The 26,011-nt window shown below is 41.0% G+C and overlaps 2 protein-coding genes across 3 annotated transcripts; one reads left to right on the top strand and one right to left on the bottom strand.

Moving 5' to 3' along the window:
- The first annotated feature begins 630 nt into the window (after positions 1-630).
- On the top strand, positions 631-4,234 carry LOC147327307 (protein CutA homolog). 2 transcript variants are annotated; one of them, XM_086294912.1, is made up of 7 exons: positions 631-696; positions 1,070-1,190; positions 1,290-1,438; positions 2,040-2,099; positions 2,270-2,315; positions 3,517-3,566; positions 3,718-4,234. In XM_086294912.1, the coding sequence occupies exons 2-7, from the start codon at positions 1,128-1,130 to the stop codon at positions 3,815-3,817; spliced, it is 468 nt and encodes a 155-aa protein (XP_086151038.1). In that variant the 5' UTR covers positions 631-696; positions 1,070-1,127; the 3' UTR covers positions 3,818-4,234. The 2 variants fall into 2 exon arrangements, with proteins under 2 accessions (XP_086151038.1, XP_086151039.1); XM_086294913.1 differs by having other exon boundaries at positions 634-696; positions 1,125-1,190.
- sstr3b (somatostatin receptor 3b) lies at positions 3,696-24,311 on the bottom strand. The gene is made up of 3 exons (XM_086294914.1): positions 24,219-24,311; positions 10,648-11,489; positions 3,696-6,669 (listed from the first exon to the last, which is right to left on the bottom strand). Exons 2-3 carry the CDS (start codon positions 11,422-11,424, stop codon positions 5,998-6,000), a joined length of 1,449 nt encoding a protein of 482 aa, XP_086151040.1. The 5' UTR covers positions 11,425-11,489; positions 24,219-24,311; the 3' UTR covers positions 3,696-5,997.
- Positions 24,312-26,011: the final 1,700 nt, after the last annotated feature.

Genomic DNA, 26,011 nt, shown 5'->3' with positions numbered 1-26,011 from the left:
GCTTTTGCAGTATTCTTTGGGTCATTATCCATTTGAACTGTGAAACAGCATCTACATGAATCTGAGCAGAGTATAGCCCTGTTCATAAAGCTACTTCTGTGAGCAGTCAAATCATCAATAAACACTATTATTTCATGGAACAAAACCTGAACAGCCATCATCTGACAGTTAAACTGCTTGCCATGCAACAGTCATGTGGATATAATACATACATATTCAAGGTCAGGTACAACTATTAAATACAATATATTTAATATATATGGGGAATATTATAAGCTACAAGATTTGTTTTAGTTGTTGTTAAGTGTGTTTTCTGTCAGACGTAGGGGCTGTTGTGGCTCATTTGGCTGAGCACGTGGCCTACCTATGAGAAGGTTTCTTCCAGTGCATTCACTGGGGTAAATGCTTGTGTGTGAGTGTTAGATAAAACCAATGTGTGTGTAAATGATGAAATTAAACTTATAAGATAGTAGAAATTATAGAAAAGTAACTAATTAGAAATTATTATTTATTTATTTTCCCGAAATTCAGAAAAAAAAATTAATAAATGCAGAAATGTGAATTTGAATTCCAATTCCGTCTAGTCCGCTGTCACGCAACATGCATGTCAGGGGCTTTTATTTTGAAAGGTAGGGACAGGAAGGTTTACAGGAGGTTTCCTGTAGGGGTTGGGCAGTGACAGACTGCGGTTAGAAGGTAAGTTGCAAGGAATTTACATTATAGCAACACTTTGCAATCCAGCTGAACAACTTATCAGAGCGTTTTAGTGAGTCTGTTAGTCTTTAGTGTTGCTCTTTCACACACTCACGAGCTTCTGCCGACGCCCAGCAGCTAACAGCTAACTGTGGTTACTAGCAGTGCAATGCTAAACACAACTCACCTGCAAGTTCAAACCCTAAGCATGCAACCCGGCTGCAGCATTTCTACAGCCCGTTCTCTTAAATTATGGTCTGCTTTGTTGAGTGGAGCGTGTTGAATGCAAAAGTGGGGAAGTTAACAGAGACTTTCATGGTGTTTGCATGGTGTGACAAGCTGCTTCAAGTACTAACCCTTATGTAACTCTGTTTAGACACATTACAACAAAGGGGGGAAAAGCCTAAGCTTCGTGTGTCTCACCTGCTCAGGCAATGCGCATTGGTTTGCCCACAGCAGAGACACTACAGGGTGGATCCTTAAAAGCTTTGCTTTTGGTGAGTGTGCGATTTCCTCTAACACTTGGCTCATCAAGTTAGGTAAAATGAAAAAAGAAAACATGCTTTGCTCTAACGTTTATTCATTTCTCTTGTCAGACAGTGCTCCTGAGCCTGTTTATGTTCCAGCTGCTGAGGACCGTGGGACTGAGGGCCTTCTCCATGGCTTCTGAGACGTACACATCAGGCACACACTCTGCTGCCTTTGTCACCTGTCCTAATGACACAGTTGCTAGAGATTTAGCCAGGTGATTCAAATGGCACAATAACAGTTCTGTTTATAATATATGCACACTAGACACTTTGTTAGGTACACCTTACAACTACTCGGTTGGACCTGTTTTTTTGGCAATAATTGAACAAGCTGCTGGAAACATTCTTCAGAGATTTTGGCCTGTGTTGACGAGATGGTTGCTGCAGAACATTCATGCAAATTTCCTGGTCCACCACTTTCCAAAGGTGTTCTACTGGATCGATAGCTTGTGAATGTGGAGGCCTCTTGTGTACATTGAACTCACCGTCACCTGTTCAGTAAAACCATCTTGAGATGATTTGAGGTTTGTGATGCAGTTTGTTGCCATCAGGTGTCATGAAGGGTCTGAAATGGTCAGCTGCAATATTCAGGCAGGCTGTGATGTTTAAACCATTTCTTTTTGAAGCTAAGTGCTCCAGAGTATATCCCCCACACTATTAGACCACCACTAGTCTGAACCATTGATACAAGGCAGGATGGATCCTTGCACAAATGTGCACGTTCAAGTAAAAACTCTCTGTCTTCATTAGCTGGATACAAGGACCATGAGATGTTTTTCATCTGTGCTCATTTCATTCTTTTATTCTTTCTCACAGGGGTATTGTGGAAAAGAAGCTAGCAGCTTGTGTCAACATTGTCCCAGCGATCAAATCTATGTATGTTTCACATTAGCTATTCTTTAGTATCATGTTGCACTGAGCTTTCTTTGCCAGTGTTGTTTTTTGTAAATTATAGACTATATTTATACTGTTCTAACTAGCAGAAGTCTTCCTGACTCTGAAGCTAGTACTTAATAACCAAAAATAATTGTGTGCTGTTCCTTCAGATATGAATGGCAGGGGAAGATTGAGGAGGACAATGAGGTGCTTCTGGTGAGTGCTTTCTGGGTATATATTGCTTAGATGCAGCTAAAATCCATTTGTATGTCTTGGGGGCAAAATGTAATGCAAGACTGTTATTATTTCAGATCCTATTATTGATATAGTTTAATTTATTAGTGAAATATTTAAAAGAAAAAATTCCTAATTTACAGAAGTATTTAGACCCTTTGATGTGATACTCCAAGTTGTTGTCCGATTTCTAAAGTCTTGAGTGCTCCCCACAGCAAGCAGCATCAGTAATTGTGAGATGGAAGACGTTAAGAACCACAGAGACTCTTCCAAGAGTGAAATCAGTCACAAAATCATGTTGGTACTTGGTTACAGGGGCGATCAAGACTCTGTCCCTCCAACAGAGTTTCAGAAGACCTCAGGAGAGAATTGTGAAACCTTTTGAAAGGTGGCTCAACTGAGCTCCAACAGTTAGTTGTTGTTGTTTTTTTTGGTTGAGTAGTTCAATGGAAAACAATATAAGTAAATGCTATTATCTAAACTTCAACCAAATGATTTGTAAGAGCAAAACCAAAAAAGACAAACTCTAATATTTTTTGCATTTAAGTCCAAATTCTGTTACCGGTGAACACAAAGCACTGATTATTGGCTACGGTATCATCCCTGCGATGTAGCATGGTGGTGGTAGCATCATGCTCCGGGAATACTTCACAGCAAACAGGGATGGGAAATGTATCACAATCGGGGGGAGAATGAAAGCTACTAAATAAACAGAGGTCCTTGAAGTAAACCTGCTGCAGAATGGGACGTGAAGGAGGGCAATGGTTCAAAAAAGTAGTGCGAGACACTTCTAGAGTAACTTGAGGACAGAAAATTGAACCTGGAAATAAGATTATTCTATAGAAGAGCTATAGTTTTTAAGCTTAGGTTGTGACTAAATGACTGTCAATATGAGCTGTTAGTAGATAGACTCAGTCCTACTTTCTGTAGTCACTGTTAGAGGGAACAGCACTGATAACCATTCTCAGCTGTGGGCAACATTTCAGTATTTAATATAAAGGCAAGTTTCAGGATAGATCCCATTATTTGTCTGCTTACTGTGACATATTAGGTCATGGTCTCTTAGAACATGGCAAACTATATTTTAAACTGTTCAGCATGAGCTTTCTCCTTCATGAAGTTGATTAAATGGAAAGGTAGTATGTCTGAAGTCCTGTTTGACACAGTGTCTTTCCAAATCTAGATGATCAAAACAAGAAGTTCCAAGGTACCCGCTCTTGCTGAATATGTCCGGTAAGTTTGTTTTAATATTCAACACATAAAACAGATTGCACTAGAACATTGCGTTCATCATTTGCTCCATTATGTCATGATTCATGCAGTCGCAGTTTTAAGTACTGGCTTTTCTCTGTTTATTTGACTCATAATGGATTGTCCTCCACAGCTCTAACCATCCCTATGAGGTGGCTGAGGTCATCAGCCTGCCTATTGACCAGGGTAACCCGCCTTACCTTAAGTGGATTGGAGACATTGTTCCTGAGTAAAGGTGGACAGTTAGATTAGTGGAAGAATTTTGGGATAATTGATGGATGTAAAAAAAATTATATAATACAAAAGTTCATTCTTTTCAAACACACCCCCGTTACAAAAAAAACCTGTCCAGATTTGTAATTATTATTACAAACTGCATTAAATGTTGGGATTAAAAACATGTTCTGAAATATTTGCAATGCTTCTTTCTCCTAGCAATGAGCTGAGGCTTGTAAATAACTGCCTTCCCTCTAGTATGTGGACCTCTAGAGGGCAGCAATGTTTTGTCCTTTTTCAAAGTTAAACTGGTGCAGAATTTAACTTTGTCTCGGTGAACCCTGAAATGTTTAATGTGAACAGACATCTGTTACATCTGTTATGTCTTTAATTAATTTTGCATTGTGAAATAAAGCCAACGGTTTTTCATTGGTTTTAAGCATTTTTTTGGTGAGCACGTTATGACGGCGTGACACTTACATACATGCTACATACATATGTTAGGCACATACTATATACATGTCCATATGTTGTGAAGTAGGTTACATGACTTTTTTTTCATACAATACCTTTTCTTTCTTTCTTTTTTTAAACATTCTAGTTGGTTACAGTAAACATTTATTTAGCCTACTGTCACTACTTGGCTTTAATACTTCACCATAGCATTAAAAACATCACTGATAATACAAAGTTTTGATAGTGGAAAAAAGACTTAAACAAGACGTAAAACACCAAGATCACAATAAATGACAAAACGTCCTAATTTTTCAATGTGACTCAGTTTCTTTACACTGACTAACACTGTGTAATGCTGAAAACTATGCTGCTCATTATGCTAAAGTTAAAGGAACACTTTAATCAAAGTACAAAATAAGGTTTTAAACTTGTGGGCTATTGATCTGGTTAGTTAAGCAACAGAGGGGGTTGTTCATCAGTTTCAGCTGCTTTGGTGTTAATAAAATTAACAACAGGTGCACTAGAGGGGTAACAATGAGGCAGGCACAAAAACAGGAATCTTGTCTTTGCGGACTGTTTTTCACTGGTTTTGCACCTGGAAAGTGTCAGTGTCACTACTGGTAGCATGAGGTGATACCAGGACCTAACAGAGATGCAGTCCAGCTCCTTCATGATGGCACAGTGGGTGTGGGGAGACATAACCATGGAGGGATGCACAGACCTCTACAGACTAAGCAACAGCACCCTGACTGCCTTTAGGTATCAGGATGAAATCCTTGGACCCACTGTCAGCCCCCACGCTGCTGCAGTAGGACCTGGGTTCCTCTTGCAGTGAGAGTATGCAGGCAGTTTCCTGACAGAATTAATACTCTTGACTGGTCCTATGCTTGGCAGAGCCTTTGAATTCAGTCCTCTGTAGGCTGATAATTTCCATCAATTGATATGGTATTCTTTATCTCTAACACGTTACCCAGTCCTTATCAGCTGAGATCTGATGTGCTTTCAAAGTGTTCCTTTATTTTTGAGCACTCTAAATATATAGCTTTACAAAATTAACAAAAATTGCACTTCGACTTATTAAACTCATTAAACATTCAAAGTTGAATAAAAATCACAATTAATGTAGAGATTTTTAACAACAGTCTATTTAGGTCACTAGCAAGTACATTTATTATTACACTTGTTCTTAAGCTGCGACCTAAAGCATGGTTTTAGTTAACCTTAAAAAAGAAAAGTAATTGGTTGATCTCCACACATGTACACTAATTCAGGTGAAAATGATGCACACAAGCCTGACTGAGACGCGTGTTTTCTGAAAACAGTGCTAATTATCTTTGTGGGCTGCTCTCAAAAGCCAACGCAATAAAAGTAAACAGCTGACATTTTTTCATTCCACAGTGGGTCATTAGTCATGTGGTTTCCCACTGGGGCATGATTCATTTAGTGCATTAGCCATTTCAGCACAAGAAGTTTCAGAAGTAACAGTCTGGTTCAAAATAACAGCGATACTTACAAACAGTGGTCATTCAGGCATCTTTGTGTGTTTGTTGTGTCCTTCAGGTTTCATTGTGCCTGCCGCTATAGTTTCTCATGGTTAGATTAAGTTGTTACCCTTTTATTTTGTGGCAAAACACTTGCATTAATGATGCCAGACTGTTACCATAAACTGGCATTAAAACCAACTTCAAAGACGCTGTAATACAGCAGGTACCCAAATCCACTGAAAATGGGCAAATTTCTGTTACAGGTAGCTGATATCAAGCACAGAGTTTTGGTCCAGGAATTCTTCAGGTGACCTACTTCTCTTACTGGCCAAAGAGGACACTCCCTCAGCAGGATTAAAGCTTGCACCCTGGTCACGTGTACCCCTCTGTGTGACCTGTGTCCTTGAGTCCTCTTTCACTCCGTTCTGATTCCCATTCTGTGATGTCTTACAGATTTCTCTCATCTGTATAGCACCTTCTATCCCACCTATTTCCTCCTCTTCTTCATTTCTACTACTTTCTTTCCCATGCACGTGAGTGATTCCCTCACTTATTTGTTGTCGGAGAACAATGCCGCCCCACTCCTCCGTGGGCCTCTGGGCCTCGATGCCGGTTCTGTCGTTGCTGTTCACTCTGCGCGACGTGCGGCACAGCGCCTTCCTGAAGCCCCTCTTGAAGTTGTCAGACAGAAATCCGTAGAGTATGGGGTTGGCGCAGCTGTTGGCATATGAAAGAACAACAACAAAGAAGTAGAGGCCCCTGAAGTCTCCAGGCAGGACCACAAGGAGGTTGAGAATGTTGAGAACATAGAACGGCAGCCAGCAGAAGATGAACACCGCCACAACAACAACTACCATCCGGGTGATTTTACGCTCTGACTTCTTGCGTCTGGAGGATGTGGCCTGTGCCCGTTTTCCAACACTTCTTACCTTTAAAGGAGAGGAAAGCAAATACCCTCAATTTAAAAACAGGTTAATGAGAAAGTCTGTCCAAAATGTATGCAGGCTCAAATGAAACTGATAACACAAATGTTTGCAGACACAGATGTTTTTTTTACAGAAAGAAAGAGACTAGTGTACCAGATTAATCCTGTTTTCTGGCCTGTCCGAGGTCTACCCCGCCCTTTGCCTAATGACAGCTGGGATAGGCTTCAGCCTCCTTAATGACCCAGTAGTTAAAAAGATGGATGGATGGATGGAGGAATGGATGGATGAATAGATGGATGGATTTCCTGAAATAGAAAAGTCACTGAAATAACGTAAACTGTCAAACATAGAACAACTATGACAAACAGTCAACACTATCTGAGATCCTGCTGGTGGTTAGAGAGGATAAATGGTAAATGGCCTGTATTTGTATAGTGCTTTACTAGTCCCTAAGGACCCCAAAGCGCTTTACACATTCAGTCATCCACCCATTCACACACACTGTTGATGGCAAGCCACAGCCACCCTGGGGTGCACTGACAGAGGCGAGGCTGCCGGACACTGGCGCCACCAGGCCCTCTGACCAGTAGGCAATGGGTGAAGTGTCTTGCCCAAAGACACAACGACTGAGACTGTCCAAGCCGGGGCTCAAACCGGAAACCTTATGGCGAACTCCCAACTCTTGAGACACGATCGCCCCATATACATGATTCTGTTTGTTGTTTAAACATATTTATAGAGTTAAGAGTTCAGATTGCTGGAAGAACAACATTCACGCAGTCTGATTGCTGTTTTTCTCCCAAAATGTAGAAACACCTGCTAACCATGGCACACTCTGCTTTTCCATTAGGTCTGTGCAAATACTACTTAAGTACACTCATCCTCCTGTGCCATTAGTGATATTAACAGAGTGTAGTCCATTTACGTTGGACTTCAGCATCTACGCACATGTTGGCAGATTTTCTGAGTAATGTAAGTTTAGGAGGACGTCACTGTGGAGAGGAGTGAGGTTCTTTTTTTTAAACAAAAATAACCGAGACAGAGTTTTAGTGTGGAAGGAGCCATTATGTTCCCAAAGTTCATTTATGTTTCCCACAGATGCAGCAACATGATTCACAATGAGTCAACATGAGCAATGTTAATCATGACTGCAAAAAGATTAGCAACTGTGAAAGTGGAAGATGAAAAGTTATAACCTTGTTTACATATAAACAAGTTACAGTAACAGTGTATACACACACTCATGCAGATACCGATCAGGGATAACATTATGACCACAGGCCACAGGTCCCCCTTTTGATACCAAAACAGCCCTGAAGCATGGACTCCACTGGAGCCCTGAAGGTATGCTGTATCTGCAACAAGATTCTAGCAACAGATCCTTTAAGTTCTGGAAGTTGCGAGGTGGGGCCTCGGAGCTTCTCAACCTTAAACATGTTGTTGTACTCTTTAAACCAGTCCTGAAACATGTTTGCTTTGCTGAAAGACGGCACAGCTTTAGAGGCCATGTATTTCTGTTGCTCCATGGTTCAGTTCTGATGCTCATGTGCCCATTTTTGGTGCTTTCATGAATGGACAGAGGTCAGCACGGGCACCCTGACTGGTCTGCAGCTATGCTGCCTCATGCGCTGCACATGACCCTGTTGCTGGTTCACCACTGCGCCTTCCTTGGACCACTTTTGATAGATACTACTGCAAGCCGGGAACCCCCCACAAGAGCTGCAGTTTTGGAGATGATCCAGCCATCACAATATTAATATTATTAAGCAGGCCCTAGCAGGGCCTCCTCCTGAAGGTGCCTGTGTGGGCGTGTCCCACCACCTCTTCTGCCTGAGGTGCCACCTTTCCCTCCTGTACAGCTGACTCCCATCAGCAATTAAGGGTATTTAAGCCCAGAGCAGGGTGAGCTCTGGGCCAGAGTGCCATTTTGTGTGGGTACAGCTAGTGAGCTGTGTAGTGTGTTGTCCAGCTAGTGAGCTGTGTAGTGTGTTGTCCAGCTAGTGAGCTGTGTAGTGTGTTGTCCAGCTAGTGAGCTGTGTAGTGTGTTGTCCAGCTAGTGAGCTGCGCTTTCCTTTTGACTTTTTGCTTTATTTGACCAACGCCTGAGTTTTGTTTGTGTTTTGTTGGTGTTTTATGGTGATAACGGCTTGTCCGTCTCTTTTAGTTGACTTACTTCAATAAAACTGTTTTATTTAAACTGTTTCGCCTCCTTGACTCCTTTTTCTGACCCGGTCACTTTTGTTACTTCCCCCTCACCGCCTAGACCCCCCCCCAGGGGAACGTAACACAGACTCACTCAAATCCCTGTGCTCGCCGATTTTTCTGCTTCTAACTCATAAACTTTGACTACAAAATGTTCAGTTGCTCTGTAATACATCCCACCCACTAACAGGTGCCCCGATAAAGAAATAATCAGTGTTATTCACTTCACCTATCAGTGATCATAATATTAAGCCTCATTGGTGTATACTGTTAAAATTAGATACTCATGTAAAACATGGCCCAAATTTGTAAACCTTGTGGCCAATGCATGTGCAAGTAATCGCTGTGCACAGTGAGGTTTAGGACAGTGTTTACTGCTTGTTTATCTGTGTAATATGTGGGGACATCGTTAATATGGTCATCTCATGCTCACAGCTCTGGCTGTGAACACAGCCACCGCCTGCTTTTTCAACCTGTTTATAATGAACAGAAGAAAGCTGGCTTAAAGTGAGGGTGGCTGTTATAACCCTAGCAGGCTCCCACAGGTTCAGCTGCCACCCATTTCTCCTGAGGAGCTAGTGTATAGCTGGATACAAGCTTGTGAAGAGCTCCTCGGTGTACGCCAGTGTCAGTACTGTGGTGACCTTAGGTGTTTGTTTCCCAGCCTGCAGAGGCTTCTGTAGTGATGTGCTTTGACGTATTTGACGATGAGTTTAGCGCTGTGTTTGAGCTAGTAGTGAGCAGCCAGTGCCCTATGTGAGAGTGAAGTTTTTCTTTGATTAACCATTTCTTGTCTTTTCAGCAGATTCTAGTCTGTTGACATCCTTTGTTGGAGTGATATAACAGTATAGTTGACTCGTTATCTGTCCCCTGAGCTTATCATTGTTAATCCCCTCATCCCCTAGCCCTTTCCTGAGGGTGTAAGAGTGGCCTTAAAGGAAATGGCTTTTTTTAGACAGTGGATGAACAGTTAAATGTCAATCATAAAATGTCAATCAAGTACATCAACATTAGTTGACTGAAGCCACAATACTCTTAAAACAGTTTGCAGCTGAAATCGGTTTACTTGTGGACTCTAGTTTGATTTAAGGTGACCACGACACTAATGCTGCGGTGTTTTAATCAACAATAAAAGGCTCCTACTTCACTATTGCTCATCTGAGTCAGACTATGTAATATTTTTAGAAAAGAGTATTGAATAGACTACACTTTTTCAAAAATGTCTCCAACTTCCTCCTCTAGGCAAGGCAAGTTTATTTGTATAGCACAATTCAACAACAAGGTGATTCAAAGTGCTTTACAGAGACATTAGAAACAAAAACAAATAAAAAGCATGATTTAAAATTGAATAAAACAAGCAAATAAACTAACTAACTAATTAACAAACAAACAAACAAACAAACAAACAAACAAACAACAGTATATAAAATCAAAACAGATAAAATCAGAACAGTAGATAAAATCAGTAGTTAAATGTAAGTTTTGAAATTTAAGCTTAAAGTGTGGATTTGGTGCTTTATTCAAATGCAGCTGAGAACAGGTGAGTCTTCAACCTGGATTTAAATAAACAGTGTTTCAGCTGATCTGAGGCTTTCTGGGAGTTTGTTCCAGATATAAGGAGCATAAAAGCTGAATGCAGCTTCTCCGTGTCTGGTTCTGACTCTGGGAACTGATAAAAGACCGGATCCAGATGACCTGAGGGATCTGGAAGGTTCATACTGGGTCAGGAGGTCTATCTTAAAAACTCAAATTATTTCAGTGTTACTCTAAAAGTCATACCTTGATGACGATCAGCAGGTAGCACAAACAGATGACCAGCAGGGGGCAGAAGAATCCAACAGTGCACGTGTAGACAATAAACGATGTCTTCCACACTTCTGCTGGTTCAGGCCACACGATGCTGCAGTTCCCATCATCCTTCAGCACATCCGCGAACACCACTACCGGCAGCACCACCACAAAGGACCCCGCCCAAACGGTGCCACTGATAGCCTTAGCCACGTGGGGGCGCCGCCACCAAGAAGAGCGGATGGGATGCACCACAGCCAGGTATCGGTCCACTGACATCACAGTTAGACAAAAGATGCTGGTAAACTGGTTGATGGCATCCACTGTCATAACCACTCGGCACATCAGAGAGCCGAAAGGCCACGAGAGCAAAGCGTTCTGTACCGCCAAGAAGGGTAGGCCCAGCATGAAAAGCTCATCTGCAATGGCTAGATTGAGGATGTAGATGTTTGTGACTGACTCGTGTTTTGTGTAGTTGACAACAACATGGATGACCAGAGTGTTTCCCACCAAGCCAACGACACAAACGATGCCATAAATGAGTGGGATGAAGATTCCAGCCAAGCCAGGGAGGGATCCTGGTTTACTTTTGGTGCAATTTTGACAGGAGCTGTTAAGGAGAAACGAAGTGTCATCTTGGTTGAAGCTGTGAAGCGGTTCGGAGGGAGTAGAAAGGAGCAGGAAATGAGAGTAGGAGGGGGCAGAGGTGTTGCTCCAGGTAGCTGTAGGGACTTCCTGAGGCAGCAAAGCAAACTGGACGAGCTCCATCGAGGCGTTAACGACTATCAGGCAACAGTTGTTGGTAAGCTCACATCAGTAGAAGATCAGCAGCCCTACAGAAAGCAAAGTTAATTAATTTAGCACACTTCATGTTGACATGAAATATAAAGCAATTAATGCATTAAAGGTGTATTCTAACATTTTGGAGATGTCCAGTTAATCAACTCTTCCAACAAATCAGCCGTGTTGGTTGTTCGTCCACTGAAATGTGTCTGTAAAGCTATAAAGTTTCTTCTGGGACCTTTTCTGAGTTCTGTTTTCAGTTTCTGTTCGAGCAGATCTGTTGTTGGAGAAAATGCTTCATCCTTTGTAGCATCCTTTACATCAGGGGTCCCCAATCCCAGTCCACGAGGGCCGGTGTCCCTGCAGGTTTTAGATGTGTCCTTGATCCATCACAGCTGATTTAAATGGATAAATTACCTTCTTAACATGTCTTGAAGTTCTCCAGAGGCCTGGTAATGAACTAATCATGTGATTCAGGTGTGTTGACCCAGAGTGAGATCTAAAACCTGCAGGGACACCGGCCCCCGTGGACTGGGATTGGGGAACCCTGCTTTACATGGTGGAATAGACACAGCACACAGTTTGCATGCAATTATACACACTGCAGCAAACTTGTTGCTTAACTTTAAAATATAAATATAGTACATAATAATAAGTATAGAATTTATGTAAAACCCTTAGGAGTAAGAAAGGTGCTCGGTGTTATTTAGCACCTGGATTATCATTAATGTAACGTTAATCCAGGTCCATGAAACTTCAACTAAACTGCATTATAATTGTGTTTTAGAGTTTTAGAGGAAACATCTAGGCTGACTGTGTAAAGGTAACAGATTTCCCATCACGTCTTAGATTGTTCTTTGCTAGTATGGACTTTGAATTATTATTGGATAGACAGCAACTTGGGAAGTCTTGTTACCTTGAGGTTGCCTGGAGACAGCCGGCACTCAAGTGCTGTATTGTTCTTGGTTTCAAGTGGGCAGGAGACTTTTGCTGCATGTTTAGTGTTTATGTCTTCTCTGTAAAACTCACAAGTGACATTTTTTTGCATCTAGACAACAATACTATATAACTAGCTAATGTGAGCTTTAGGGGTATTTAAATGTTTTAACAGGCTTCTGTCAAAAATAGACGTGCAAGCACTATTACATTTTTCATCTTACTATTGGCAAGAGAATGAGTGAGCCAGTTTAATAAAATATAAAACTGTGTCTCTAAAAGATATGTAGCAAAGAAAGATAAAACATAGAAAACAATGGCATACACAGCAGTAAGAGAGAATGAACAGGCAACAACATGTATTGACAAAGACACACTTTTCTATGTACACATAACGTTGACTGCTGCTGATGTTGGACAACACCTAAAAGTTTCAAAAGTTTGGCCATATCTGCCCAGTGGCTTGATGAATACTAAGCTATTAATAAACATAACAACCTTCCTTCCGTCACAACAAAGCAAGCGAGCACCAGAACACAGACATAAGGTATTTAGTTTTATTAGTACGAGACTTGTTTATGAAGCCATCCCAGCTTCTTAATCACCACTGTTCCACACACAGGCACACCCTCATCCCTCACAGCGATGGTTAATAATTGGTGGAACAAAATGCACTGACCTATGGGGGAAAAATAGCAGAGGCATATCTTCTGCGACCTCAACTGAGTAAAGTACATTAATGCAGATGTGAAGATGAGCGGAAGAGCGGGGAAGGTAAGGTGAATTATATACACCACTAAAGAATCCCCCAGAGACAGTTACTTTAGATTAAAATAAGTACAAATATTGGCAGCACACAGGAAATGTACACACTTTGAAGCATGACTGAATTCTCTTTCAGTGTTTGGAGATTTTTTTTGCTTTGCTTTAATTACATTTCATTCATTACAACCTAAAGGGCACCAGTACCACCAGTGGAGAATAAGACCACAGTGTTCACTGGTCAAACACGTGATCAAATCATGGTGAATGTCAATCTTTATGTACAGTTTTTAGACCAAACCTAAGAGCCATCCATAGGTCATGACCTCAGTTACTAAATGTGAATGCCAGAGGATGGTATATGCCGTGGATCTCAACTGCTTAATGCTGCTACTGCTTTTATGAAGCAACAGGGTAAAGACAAGAAGTCGATAAATATAGAAATATTAACTTGTACCTAATATCGAATTACACTTATACTTGGGGTTATTTAGGCTTTTAAAACCTCATGTTTAAATCAGAAATTATTCAAATGAAAGAAGGCTAAGATGGATTTTTTTATAATGTGTGCACATTGTGTAAGGAGTCTTTAGTGAAGAGATCCTATTGTGACATCATCATATAAGGGAGTAGTGATATATTGAGCTGTACTGGAAAAATCCTCTGGAGGGAGTCTAGACGGTGGTGATAGCAGCGCAGGGGTGAAGGATGATGCTGGAGATCTGGATGGATGTGATGTGGAGCATGACAAATGGTGAGATTAATGGATGGACCTGAGGACAGAGGTCCTGATTAAAAGTGAGGATGAATGGGGTGGAAGAGTTTTCCATCAATCTGACAAGGAAATGACCACAGAGAGCAGCAGAGGCTTAGACATTTTTTAAATGACCACAGTGCAAAAAATTGGATAAGAGACAGAAACTATGATAAACACAGAGAGGAACATCATCAGTCAGTCGCCTTTATAAACTAGGTGCTGTGTGAGAGGGAACATGAATGGGTGGTATAAACGTGAGACAGTCTTCTTGACTAACCTTTGACAGGCTTCGTATCACAAACAGTGCTGTGATTGTGAATATGGAGTTGTACAACGTTCAGGTGTCACACTGTACAAAGACACGGAGCTAAAATGGTTCAACAGATTAAATCGAGGCACCAATTATTTCTCTGGCCTCAGTCATTGATTTTTTTTTTCCAGTCAGCGAACTTGAGTGACGTATAAAGTCTCAATAAGTCCTTTTCAATAAAGCGTATCAGGAGTACACAAAAGAAAAGAATGTTGTAATGCAGTAAAAGTGGTTCAGCAAAATATTAGAAATCAGCTGAGGCACAAGAGCCAGTGTTCACTCTTAAATCCTGTCTCCTTAAATAAAAAATATAAAAAAAAATTATCGTTCTGGTTTTTATGGTTCCAAAATTTATTAAAAAAACAGTTTTGGATAGATAATGAACAAATAGTAGGAAACCAAAACCTTTCTGTGGTTACACATTGTGACTATTTGAAGTGCATTCTCTTTGTAATCCAACCTTGTGGCTAGTATGTGCATCATTTATTAAGCTTAAAAAAATTCACAATTACCTTTAAGTTCTGTCCTTGTCTCTCTATGCTCCCTTTTCCTCCTTCTCTTTCCTCTCATTCAGCAGCCAGTCACAGCACAAGGCTGCCCCTTCCTGAGCCTGGTTCTGCCACATGTTGCCTCTTATTAAAATGAGTTCTTCCTCCCCTCTGTTGCCATGTGGTTGCTCACAGTGAATTGCTGGGTTTTTCTCTATGATTTTGTAGGATCTTTGTCTTGTGATAGAAAGCGCCTTGAGGCAACTGTGGCTGTGAATTGGCACTATAATAATAAAATGGAATTGAACATATAAAAACGATAGTAATGCAATTCACATCCATGGTTAGTGAAGACAAATGATTTTCTAACATATCACAGGCTTCACATCACTGTCATAACGAGAATATCTGTTAATTAATATATAAAAGGGGAAATAAGAAGTTTAATGGTTCCATAACATAAACTGGAGTGGTTGCAGGTATCTTTTGTTTTTTTTACTCACACCATACATTAGATAGTCACTGAATGTCCCACTGAGATGTGAACAGTCAGCAAGGCTAACCTAATCACACACACACTCCCCTACACTCTCCTCATTTTGCCTTTGCTATTGCCTCCCACCCTAATCTCTGATAAACACAATAAGAGCAGACTGACAATTTTTCTTCCTGAAGTGCATCACTTCTCTTGTCTGCCATTGCACGAGCAGCTCTGTGAAAACCCTCCCAGGAGGTGTTGCTATGGTAACATAAGGTCAAGACAAGGCTTAAAGGTCCCTGCATGGAGCAAATTGACGAGATAAGTGAGAGTCTGAATGACTGCTGATTGAAGAGTCCTTGCATTTACATTCAAATACAAAGAGTATTGTGTGTGAGAGGCCAGGTGTGTGACAAATGCATTTGTGCATGTGTGTACACAAAACCTGCCCTCTGTGCATCTGCAGAGTGAAGATAATATAGTCTTAGAGATCTCAGGGTAAATTTATGTTAACTGGTTGTTATTTAAAGTCTGATGCTAGCTGAAGTGATGATTACAATTCTAAATGTTCACTTGTTTGCTATACATATCTATATTTATGTGCCATTTGTGGCATAGAATGGAATATGTATAGTTTTCAAAACAAATCTTAAAATAATAGGTTCAACACAAAATATGATTGAGCTGCTGCTTTGGCAAATTTTGCATAGTCTGTTCTCTCCTAATGCAGACATCCGGAGAAACAGAAGCTAGAAAGTTTGTTAAAAATAGGAAGGTACTTACTTTTTTATTATTTCACATCTCAAGGATTACTCTATCATTCTGGCAAACAAGGTTATCCAGTCATATGGCTTACTAATTCAGTGTTCTGGTTCACTTTCCCCACTTTTTACCTCATTTTGTGGCTGCAGCAGGGAAAAGCAAATGCCAAGCATACAAATTTGAATATCAAACACATTTGGAAAAGACTCAAGACTGGATCGAGAGCGTGAAACGGTAATCTTCTGTGGTTTCGTAACCTTATCATTCTGTGCAAGCAGGAAAAAACTTAAATGACGTTGAAGCTGTGCTGAAAAAAATAAATATAGAAAAAAATCTCATGTGTAACTGAAATATGTATTTTGCCTGATCATTAAACTTTAATGGTAACTTACTGGTTGTCATTTACAGTAATTTAACTATTAATAATAAGTGAATGCCATATGCCACATATGAGACTGAATAAAAAATATAATATATATTAATTTTACAAAGTGACACAATGAAAAAGAATAAAAAATTAAATTTAAAACCTTGATTTCTGATTTTTTAAAATTAATAAATTGAATGTAAATATATTTAAAGAAAAAAACCCTGTTTAAGTGAGACAGCACAGGGTTTACAAATGAACTGGTGAAATTGTACCTATTTGCTGAGGCAGTACAATGAGAGGCCTGGGTGGGGTGACTGCAGCTCCGGAGGTAGAGCGGGTCACCTACTGATCGGAAGGTTGGTGGTTCGATCCCTGGCTCATGTATCCTTGGGCAAGATACTAACCCCAGGTTGCTCTCGATGCATCCATTGGAGTATGAATGTGTGTGAATGTCAATAGAAAGCACTCAGTTTAGAGACAGTGCTTGTGAGATTGGGTGATTGTGGCATGTTGTATAGAGCGCTTTGAGTACTCCGGGAGAGTAGAAAAGTGAAAGCTATGTAAGAATCAGTCCATTTGTACAGTATAATTTGAGGCAGCAGTTCATAACTTACCGAAATTATGCAACGCTTTCAAACTGTCGGTGGTCTAAGCAGCAGTCCTTTCTATCCACTTGTTCACTACACACTTTAACGACATTACAGTTCAATGTGTTTTTTCTTAATCTCATCAGTCCCATGTTTTCCTGTGCTGGCTTGAACACCTTTAGGCTTTCACGTCAGAGACTTTCTCACTGCTCTAATTCAACTCTGACTAAACTCAATGCTGCAAACTCAGTTTGTGATTACCAACAAATGCATGTCACTTTGTTCCTCATGAATCAGTAGAAAATAAAATCCACTTTCACTGAAGCCTCAGTGTATTTCAGCATAGGCTTTACAGTTAGCCTTTGAATTAGCTGAAGCCAAGATGTCATCTTGAGATTTTCAGAGCCTTTTCCAGAGGAAAGACTATTATACTGAGTCATGCACCACCTCAGCAGTTATTGTCCCTCGATGGAATTCACTGAAGGTGTGTGTACTCATAACTGGATGCCACGGCTGACACTGCAGGACAACACACTTCTCTACTCCCATATCGATCATTCCAGCTGTTCATCCACAACATCACTGAATCCCAAATTCAGTTCGCATACCGCCACAACAGGTCCACTGATGATGCCATAGCCCTGACACTACATACTGCCCTGTGACACCTGGAGAAGAGAGACACGTATGTGAGAATGCTGTTTGTAGATTACAGCTCAGCATTCAATGCCATCGTTCCCTCGAAGCTGGACAGGAAACTGCAGGATCTAGGACTGAGCAGCTCCCTCTGCAGCTGGATCCTTAGCTTCCTGTCTGACAGACGCCAAGTGGTCAGACTGGGCAGCATCACCTCATCCCCCATCACACTGAACACTGGTGCTCCACAGGGGTGTGTACTGAGCCCTCTCCTGTACTCACTCTACACCTACGACTGCACAGCCACTAACAACTCCAACATCATTGTGAAGTTTGCGGACGACACTACAGTGGTGGGTCTTATCACCAACGGTGATGAGACGGCCTACAGGGAGGAGGTCAGCGCCCTGACCCACTGGTGTCAAGACAACCATCTCACACTCAACGTCGCAAAGACAAAGGAGTTGATAGTGGACTTCCGGAAGTGCAGAGAAGTACACACCCCCATCACCATCAACAGCGCTGCTGTGGGGAGAGTGAGCAGCTTCCGGTTCCTTGGAGTACATCTGGCTGAGGATCTTACGTGGTCAGTACACATAAACAAAACAGTGAAGAAGGCGCAACAGCGCCTCTTCTTTCTCAGGAGACTGAAAAGATTTGGCATGAACCTCCGCATCCTCAGGACCTTCTATCACTGTGCCATTGAGAGCATCCTCACTGGATGCATCACCACCTGGTATGGCAACAGCACCGCCTACAACTGCAAAGCTCTCCAGCGAGTAGTGCGACGCTCTGAACGGATAATTGGAGGTGAGCTTCCCTCCCTCCAAGACATCTACAGGAAGCGCTGCCTGAGGAAAGCGGGGAGGATCATCAAGGACTCCAGTCACCCCAGCCATAAACTGTTCAGACTGCTTCCATCAGGAAGGAGGTTCTGCAGCATCCGGTCCCGTACCAGCAGACTGAGAGACAGCTTTTTCCATCAGGCCATCAGACTGCTGAACACGTCATAGACACCTCAGCTTCACTACTAGAACTTCAACATTATGCACTCCATACGGTACAGTAATGCCACTGTTTTGCACATGTCTCAACTCTGTATATTTTTATATATTTTATTTTATTGTTTACTCTATTTAATTGTAAAATATGTGTATACACACACACACACACACGTAGAAAAACATTTAGTATACACATCCAGAAATGCATATACGATTATATATTGTACATACAGTGGGGCAAAAAAGTATTTAGTCAGCCACCGATTGTGCAAGTTCCCCCACCTAAAATGATGACAGAGGTCAGTAATTTGCACCAGAGGTACACTTCAACTGTGAGAGACAGAATGTGAAGAAAAAATCCATGAATCCACATGGTAGGATTTGTAAAGAATTTATTCGTAAATTAGGGTGGAAAATAAGTATTTGGTCAATAACAAAAATACAACTCAATACTTTGTAACATAACCTTTGTTGGCAATAACAGAGGTCAAACGTTTACTATAGGTCTTTACCAGGTTTGCACACACAGTAGCTGGTATTTTGGCCCATTCCTCCATGCAGATCTTCTCGAGAGCAGTGATGTTTTGGGGCTGTCGCCGAGCAACACGGACTTTCAAATCCCGCCACAGATTTTCTATGGGGTTGAGGTCTGGAGACTGGCTAGGCCACTCCAGGACTTTCAAATGCTTCTTACGGAGCCACTCCTTTGTTGCCCGGGCGGTGTGTTTTGGATCATTGTCATGTTGGAAGACCCAGCCTCGTTTCATCTTCAAAGTTCTCACTGATGGAAGGAGGTTTTGGCTCAAAATCTCACGATACATGGCCCCATTCATTCTGTCCTTAACACGGATCAGTCGTCCTGTCCCCTTGGCAGAAAAACAGCCCCATAGCATGATGTTTCCACCCCCATGCTTCACAGTAGGTATGGTGTTCTTGGGATGCAACTCAGTATTCTTCTTCCTCCAAACACGACGAGTTGAGTTTATACCAAAAAGTTCTACTTTGGTTTCATCTGACCACATGACATTCTCCCAATCCTCTGCTGTATCATCCATGTGCTCTCTGGCAAACTTCAGACGGGCCTGGACATGCACTGGCTTCAGCAGTGGAACACGTCTGGCACTGCGGGATTTGATTCCCTGCCGTTGTAGTGTGTTACTGATGGTGACCTTTGTTACTTTGGTCCCAGCTCTCTGCAGGTCATTCACCAGGTCCCCCCGTGTGGTTCTGGGATCTTTGCTCACCGTTCTCATGATCATTTTGACCCCACGGGATGAGATCTTGCGTGGAGCCCCAGATCGAGGGAGACTATCAGTGGTCTTGTATGTCTTCCATTTTCTGATGATTGCTCCCACAGTTGATTTTTTCACACCAAGCTGCTTGCCTATTGTAGATTCACTCTTCCCAGTCTGGTGCAGGTCTACAATACTTTTCCTGGTGTCCTTCGAAAGCTCTTTGGTCTTGGCCATGGTGGAGTTTGGAGTCTGACTGTTTGAGGCTGTGGACAGGTGTCTTTTATACAGATGATGAGTTCAAACAGGTGCCATTCATACAGGTAACGAGTGGGGGACAGAAAAGCTTCTTACAGAAGACGTTACAGGTCTGTGAGAGCCAGAGATTTTCCTTGTTTGAGGTGACCAAATACTTATTTTCCACCCTAATTTACCAATAAATTCTTTACAAATCCTACCATGTGGATTCATGGATTTTTTTTTCACATTCTGTCTCTCACAGTTGAAGTGTACCTCTGGTGCAAATTACTGACCTCTGTCATCATTTTAAGTGGGGGAACTTGCACAATCGGTGGCTGACTAAATACTTTTTTGCCCCACTGTATATTTATTAGTTTCAGATTTAGCCATTCTTGTATTTTGCTTGTTTACATTATTGTATTTGCACAACTCTGTTGCTTGTGAAGCTCGCACACAAGAATTTCACTCACATGTACTGTACCAATGTACCTGCACATGTGATGTGACAATAAAAGTGATTTGATTTGAGTTATTTCCATAATGATGCTTGCTCATAACTGCAAAGCGACACTAGCAGTATTGTACTTAGAGATTAGCTGGTGAAGCGACAATTGCTTGGCACATAATAACCCTGGATACTATTGTTGTGGTTTCTGCTAATGAAAATAGCTTGCACCTGCTGTGAGCTTCAGCTGTTGTGTCTTTCAAAGGAACAAGCTGAAAACTTTAAAAAATCCACATTCATGCTGACAGCGGTTTGGTGCACGATGCTTTAATAAACACTTTTAACATCAGTTTCCATGTTTTTTTTTTAATGTTTTTGTTTTTTTCCTATCACCATTACGTGTTGTACAACCATCAATTTGGCTTTAACCTCTCGTATTTCTGGTGTGATTAACCTCTCTTAAAGACAAAAGAGAGCATATGAGACAGAAAAGAGATGTCCTTGAATAAATTTCAATAGTTGAATTTTTGGAAAGCATTTATACTAACATTAATGGTGACTCTCTTTATAAGAGGCCTGGTGATGATTACATGGTTGATACTGGTGGTAAATACATGTTTCCTCCTCACTGAAAACTCTGTTGACGCCTGCGTAATACCTTGTAATTGTTCAATCCACAGCTTGGAACAAACAACCTCCTGATGCAATCTAGAGGCCACAAGGTACCCATTAACACAGACGCCTGTCTGGCAACTGTTTCGTTGGGGAAGTGAATGCCTGCTGATTGCCCAAAGGGCCGCTCATTATTGTTACATTCACTAAGTGCATTTTAGGGCATTTCTATTGTTTCTTTTAATGTCAGTCTGGTCTTTTCTTTTTTTTGCCACCCTTATTCCTAGCATATAAAAAATAGGACAGGAAAAAGCAAAGACTGTTGGTGGTGAGGCCACCAGGCTGCAGAGGGTATCTCATAAAGGGTCATGGGAAATGGGGAAGAGTAACCATCACTCACTGCACAAAATAGATTTCAAAGCCTTACTTATCACGCTGTCATTAAGAAGGTCCCAAGGAATTGCAGCATAAACTATATACATTTATGTGCATCTGTCCATTTATTTCATATGGTTTATAATGTTAGTTATAATTGTGGATACAACTGATCATCACACGACGATGATGCTGCACAAAATCATCACTTGAATTCCTTGCTGCGACGCTTTGAGCTTGGACATGAACACACCTAAGTATATGTACACTTCGTGTAGACAAAACATTTAGAGACTGGAGCTTGAAACACACTCCTGCATCTGTGAATTTGCATTATATGCCTATAAAATACAACAATAATGCTAATGACACAACATTTAAAAAAAGCTTACCAAAGTCAGTACATTCTAGGTTGGCAGCAGTCTCCAGGGTTAGGGTCGCTAAAGCTGCTAGCAAATGCTAGGTAACGCCTCAGCTAGTTAAAAATCACTGAAACATGTTTGTGCTCTTTTGGACCATTTTAACGAGTTTATCCGGCAAATTATATGTCTTCTGTCACAAAAAGGTCTGTGACTTAAATTGTAATACTGTATGAATATGCTTCAGTCTATGTATGCAAGTTGCTAATCAAGATAAACCACATTAGCTGCTAACTAGCTGCTAGCACTACAGCCTCTCATCCAAATATGGCCATTGTTTACTTCCAAAGAAAAACAATGGTGACAGCCAAAATGCCAAACTTGAAGCTTCAAAGCAGTAGTCCACAAAAGAGTATGTGCTCTTGTTGTGATTGGGTCCAAATTTTATATAGAGTGTTTGACTTTAGGTAACATTTAAATAGTGATAATATTATCAGTGTGAAATATTGTACTTTTTGTTTACTAAATTTAGCCTATTCAATATCTACAGTTACTAAAGCCCCATCTTTGCAAGATAGACCAGTAAACATTTGTGAGTTACTTTAGCCCAAAGTACAAAGATCCTAAGCTTGTATTTTCACAAAAACACATATATGCTTTCAGCAAGGCAAATATTTGGACTATAAATATTCATTTGTCATATTTCTTTGGGGAAAATAGTGGGTTTGTGATGTGTGTACACTGTTTATGACATGTAATACACAGTAATGTTCTTTTTTTTTTTTTTAAAGCAATTTCACTCGAAGCAGGAGAGCATAGATTGAGCAGAGATACACCATCAGCTAATTGGCTATCCATTAGTCCTACTCCCTCAGGGAATCTACTTCCTCTGTTGCGGTTTAATTAACAGATTTGGACTGGATCCAGTCACCTCCACACCGCTGCCCGCCTCCACACTTTTTATTACAAAGCTGACAAGTGCTCACAGATTGCACAGAGTGTGATCAATAATCTTACAAGCATGTCATGTGGATCAAAGATCTGCAAATGCAAACATGGTCACAGAATGGTTTTGGTTGTATTTTAGTTTTTCCGAACGACACATATGGAAGGACTTATCTATGGATAGATAAACACGCAGGGAGGTGTTCGTGTGCACACATGAGTCATTTGGCCCTAAGGCAGTGACTGAAGTTAAAAAACACAGGAGACTCTGCAGCACCCACAGTGTCACACTGCTTGTGCAGGGTAGATTTTTGGGAAGGTATACAGGAATTTGTGGGGGGGTGCATTAATGCTTACATGCATTGCCACAGTTCTGCTAAAACCAATATCAGCAACACTTTTATCCTCTTCCTACACAGCGTGCAGGACACATGCAGTTTATGAAAAAAAAAACGCACCACAGGTGAACAGACGAGAATGAAAAGCTTTAAAAGCTAAAGAGTGGTGACCAATTAAATTAAAAGCTCTGTTTCCTCGGACAGCGAAAGAAAGAGAAAACAAAGGGTCACGTAGAGGTTAATTATTTTTTTTACCTGTTTCACAGCAGTCCATTAATTCAAGCAGCAGGGCTTCAATAACAGTGTTCTAAACCTTATCAGTGATAGTGGAGCAGATTTCATATTCCTTCCTCTTCTTTCCTCTTTCTTTTATTTCCTCTCTACCCTGTTGTTGTTTTCCCCTCATCTCTTCTTCTATCTCCTACACTGCATGTCACCCTTCTTCATCTCACTTGGTTTCTCCTCATCTCTTCTCTCGTGACTCCTATTCCTCTTAATTCTGCATTTTTTGTTTTTAGTTTGAGTTCAATTTCTATTCCAGTCCCCTTTTTGTATGTGTGACCCTTTAGAGCAAATCAAGGCCTCCACTTCCACCTGTATCGTTTTTAAAAGCCACATACACAAAAATCCTCATTTTTACAGTAATTCCAGGAGTTCTGTATCAGCAGCAGACAGATCAGCACCGTGACTGATAATGTTTTTGGCTTGCTGCACCTCCAGAGACACGGCGCGAAATGTATCTCACATTAATAAAGAGTATTAGAGATTAAAATAAATCCCACCAATACACAGCAACAACTAGGACAAAACAGAAAGACACGAGCAACACACAAAGCACAGACTGCTGAAGTGAACCTAAACACGACACCAGCCACCTTCACCTGATGTATTTACATGTAAGCACGAGTTTATGGCTGTGTGCTGTCCGCTATCACAGGTGAATTCTGCAAATAAAAATGTATCCAGCTGACGGCAATGGCTGCTGTTGTTTGGACGAGCCATCAAGTTTATGTTACTAAGTAAGACAAACTTAACGACGCTTCATTTTCACAGGCTTGTGTTAGCGGCAGTGTGGATTAAAAAGGCTGTCCTGCACACTCTAAACAGAGACTAAAGACATGACGAAGGGAAAAAAATACTTACAACTATCCGCTCACTGTGTTTCACCGGTCTGCACTTCAGCTGAGAACAGACTCACTCGGAGCCGTGAACAGCGGAGACTGTCTCAGAGCTCTGAGAGCTGAGGGGGTTTGTAAGAACAGCCTCCACCTACAATACCCACGCGCGCACACACGCGCCCGTGTTTCTTTTTTTTTCTTTCTCTCTGTTTTTTGTTGGAATTTCGAGGACCCTGCAGACACGACGTATTAGCAACACTCTTAACCAATAGAAACCACAACCCTAGTTCTAGAAACAGTTTTAGATGTTTTATATATACATTATATTATAATGGTTATGCTCGGCTTAATCACATCCTGTATTATCCTCTCTCGTAGCTGAGAGCAAATGTTGTGGAAATCTGAAATAAATCAGGTTTTCTCTGCGACTTTAATTTGACTTTGCATTGGTTCAAATTACCAGCAGGTCCATGTGCTTTTTTACAAAGCACCTCCAATATTTACACATCACTGCCACGATCACACAATACGGTCAGAACACTGTGTGCGAAAGATAACTGATGCATGAGCGTGTGGTATACCTGAGAGATTATTCTTTGCCCTCATAACAATAAATAAAATCTGTTTATTTATTCAAATTATTAGGAAGATATGCTCATAATAAATTGAATACATACCAGTCAAGTACATTTCTTTTGGCCAGATTCCATTAAACTTTTTTCATGGACTTAAAAAAACAAAGACACAGAAAGTTGACATGTAATTAAATTAAAATCAGCATTTTGAGCATAAATATTTTCTGAGTGCATGAAGACAGAATGACAAAACATGGAGCCTTTCACTGAGTCAGGTCAGCTTCACACAGTCTTAAAATTTCCCATTACACTAATCAGTTGTTAATACCTTTGCGGGGAGTGCACAAATGAACAAACAGCTAAGCACCTGAATCTCTGGAGCCATTACTCATAGCAGCAGCTTTGGAAAACCATCACTTTATGCTTTTTAAACAAGTGCCATTAACATAGGTTCATTTTTTACTTTTTGTGCACTTAAATTTGAGTCCTCAAGACAAATTGGCGGTAAGAAGTACTGTATAACAAAGTACAGGGATAGTGCAATCACAGTGTCACATATTTTACACAAAGCAATTTTAAAATGCTGTGTTTGTTTAGACATTTAATTCTGATTCAGAAATGCAAACAAAGTGTTCAAAAATAGAGATTCATACGAACATATCAGGCACTTTGCTTTGCTCTCTCGTCTTTCTGCCTCTGTGAATAGCTGTAAGTAAAAATGGAGGGGCCATTGACTAACAGTCCATGTTCAGACCAGACTTTTTAACTGAACGAGGCAGTCACTTTACGACCGTCAGCCAGTGCATTTCACCTTCCTCCTTAGCAATAACTAAGGCAAAAATGCAGTTCAACCCAAGGCATAGTGAGAATGGGCTTCATGAACATGGCTGAAGCAAATGTCATGTTCACAGTGTGAGATATGCTGAGTGGTGCATAAGTAGTTTGGGTCTCCTTAGAGAGTACTCTGAAGGTGTGCCTGCATGTGTGTGTTCTTCTATTGTCTGTCATTCCAGCACACAGTTCCAACATTGTTACTTTTCAAGCACCTACACCTGTGCGGCAGACTCACACCCAAGCTCCTGCAGTGGGAACTCTAACCTTTAGTACGTGTGTCCCCACTCAGCCAGGTGAGATATAGCAGAACCATCAATTCAGAGTCTGACAGTAAGGGTGAAGACGAGCCTGACTGTTGGTCTGCTCCAAACAAGCCCATAAGCAAGCTTTGAAATATTATGTTACAAAA

Source organism: Aulonocara sp. 'chitande type north' Nkhata Bay, linkage group LG6, assembly GCF_057382095.1.
Source record: "Aulonocara sp. 'chitande type north' Nkhata Bay isolate Kocher_YH1m ecotype deep benthic linkage group LG6, A_spYH_male_GT1.1, whole genome shotgun sequence".
In the NCBI taxonomy this organism is placed as follows: Eukaryota; Metazoa; Chordata; class Actinopteri; order Cichliformes; family Cichlidae; genus Aulonocara; species Aulonocara sp. 'chitande type north' Nkhata Bay.
Note: the sequence above shows the minus strand (reverse complement) of the source record. Positions and strands in the feature narration are given on the sequence as shown.

Excerpts from the sequence above, each read along its gene's own strand:
- LOC147327307 (XM_086294912.1), top strand. The coding sequence starts at position 1,128 with ATGCGCATTGGTTTGCCCACAGCAGAGACACTACAGGGTGGATCCTTA. Across the intron at positions 1,439-2,039 it reads GTTGCTAGAGATTTAGCCAG|GGGTATTGTGGAAAAGAAGC; the intron begins GTGATTCAAATG and ends TCTTTCTCACAG. Across the intron at positions 3,567-3,717 it reads GCTCTTGCTGAATATGTCCG|CTCTAACCATCCCTATGAGG; the intron begins GTAAGTTTGTTT and ends TGTCCTCCACAG.
- sstr3b (XM_086294914.1), bottom strand. The coding sequence starts at position 11,424 with ATGGAGCTCGTCCAGTTTGCTTTGCTGCCTCAGGAAGTCCCTACAGCT. Across the intron at positions 6,670-10,647 it reads ACCTGCTGATCGTCATCAAG|GTAAGAAGTGTTGGAAAACG; the intron begins GTATGACTTTTA and ends TCTCCTTTAAAG.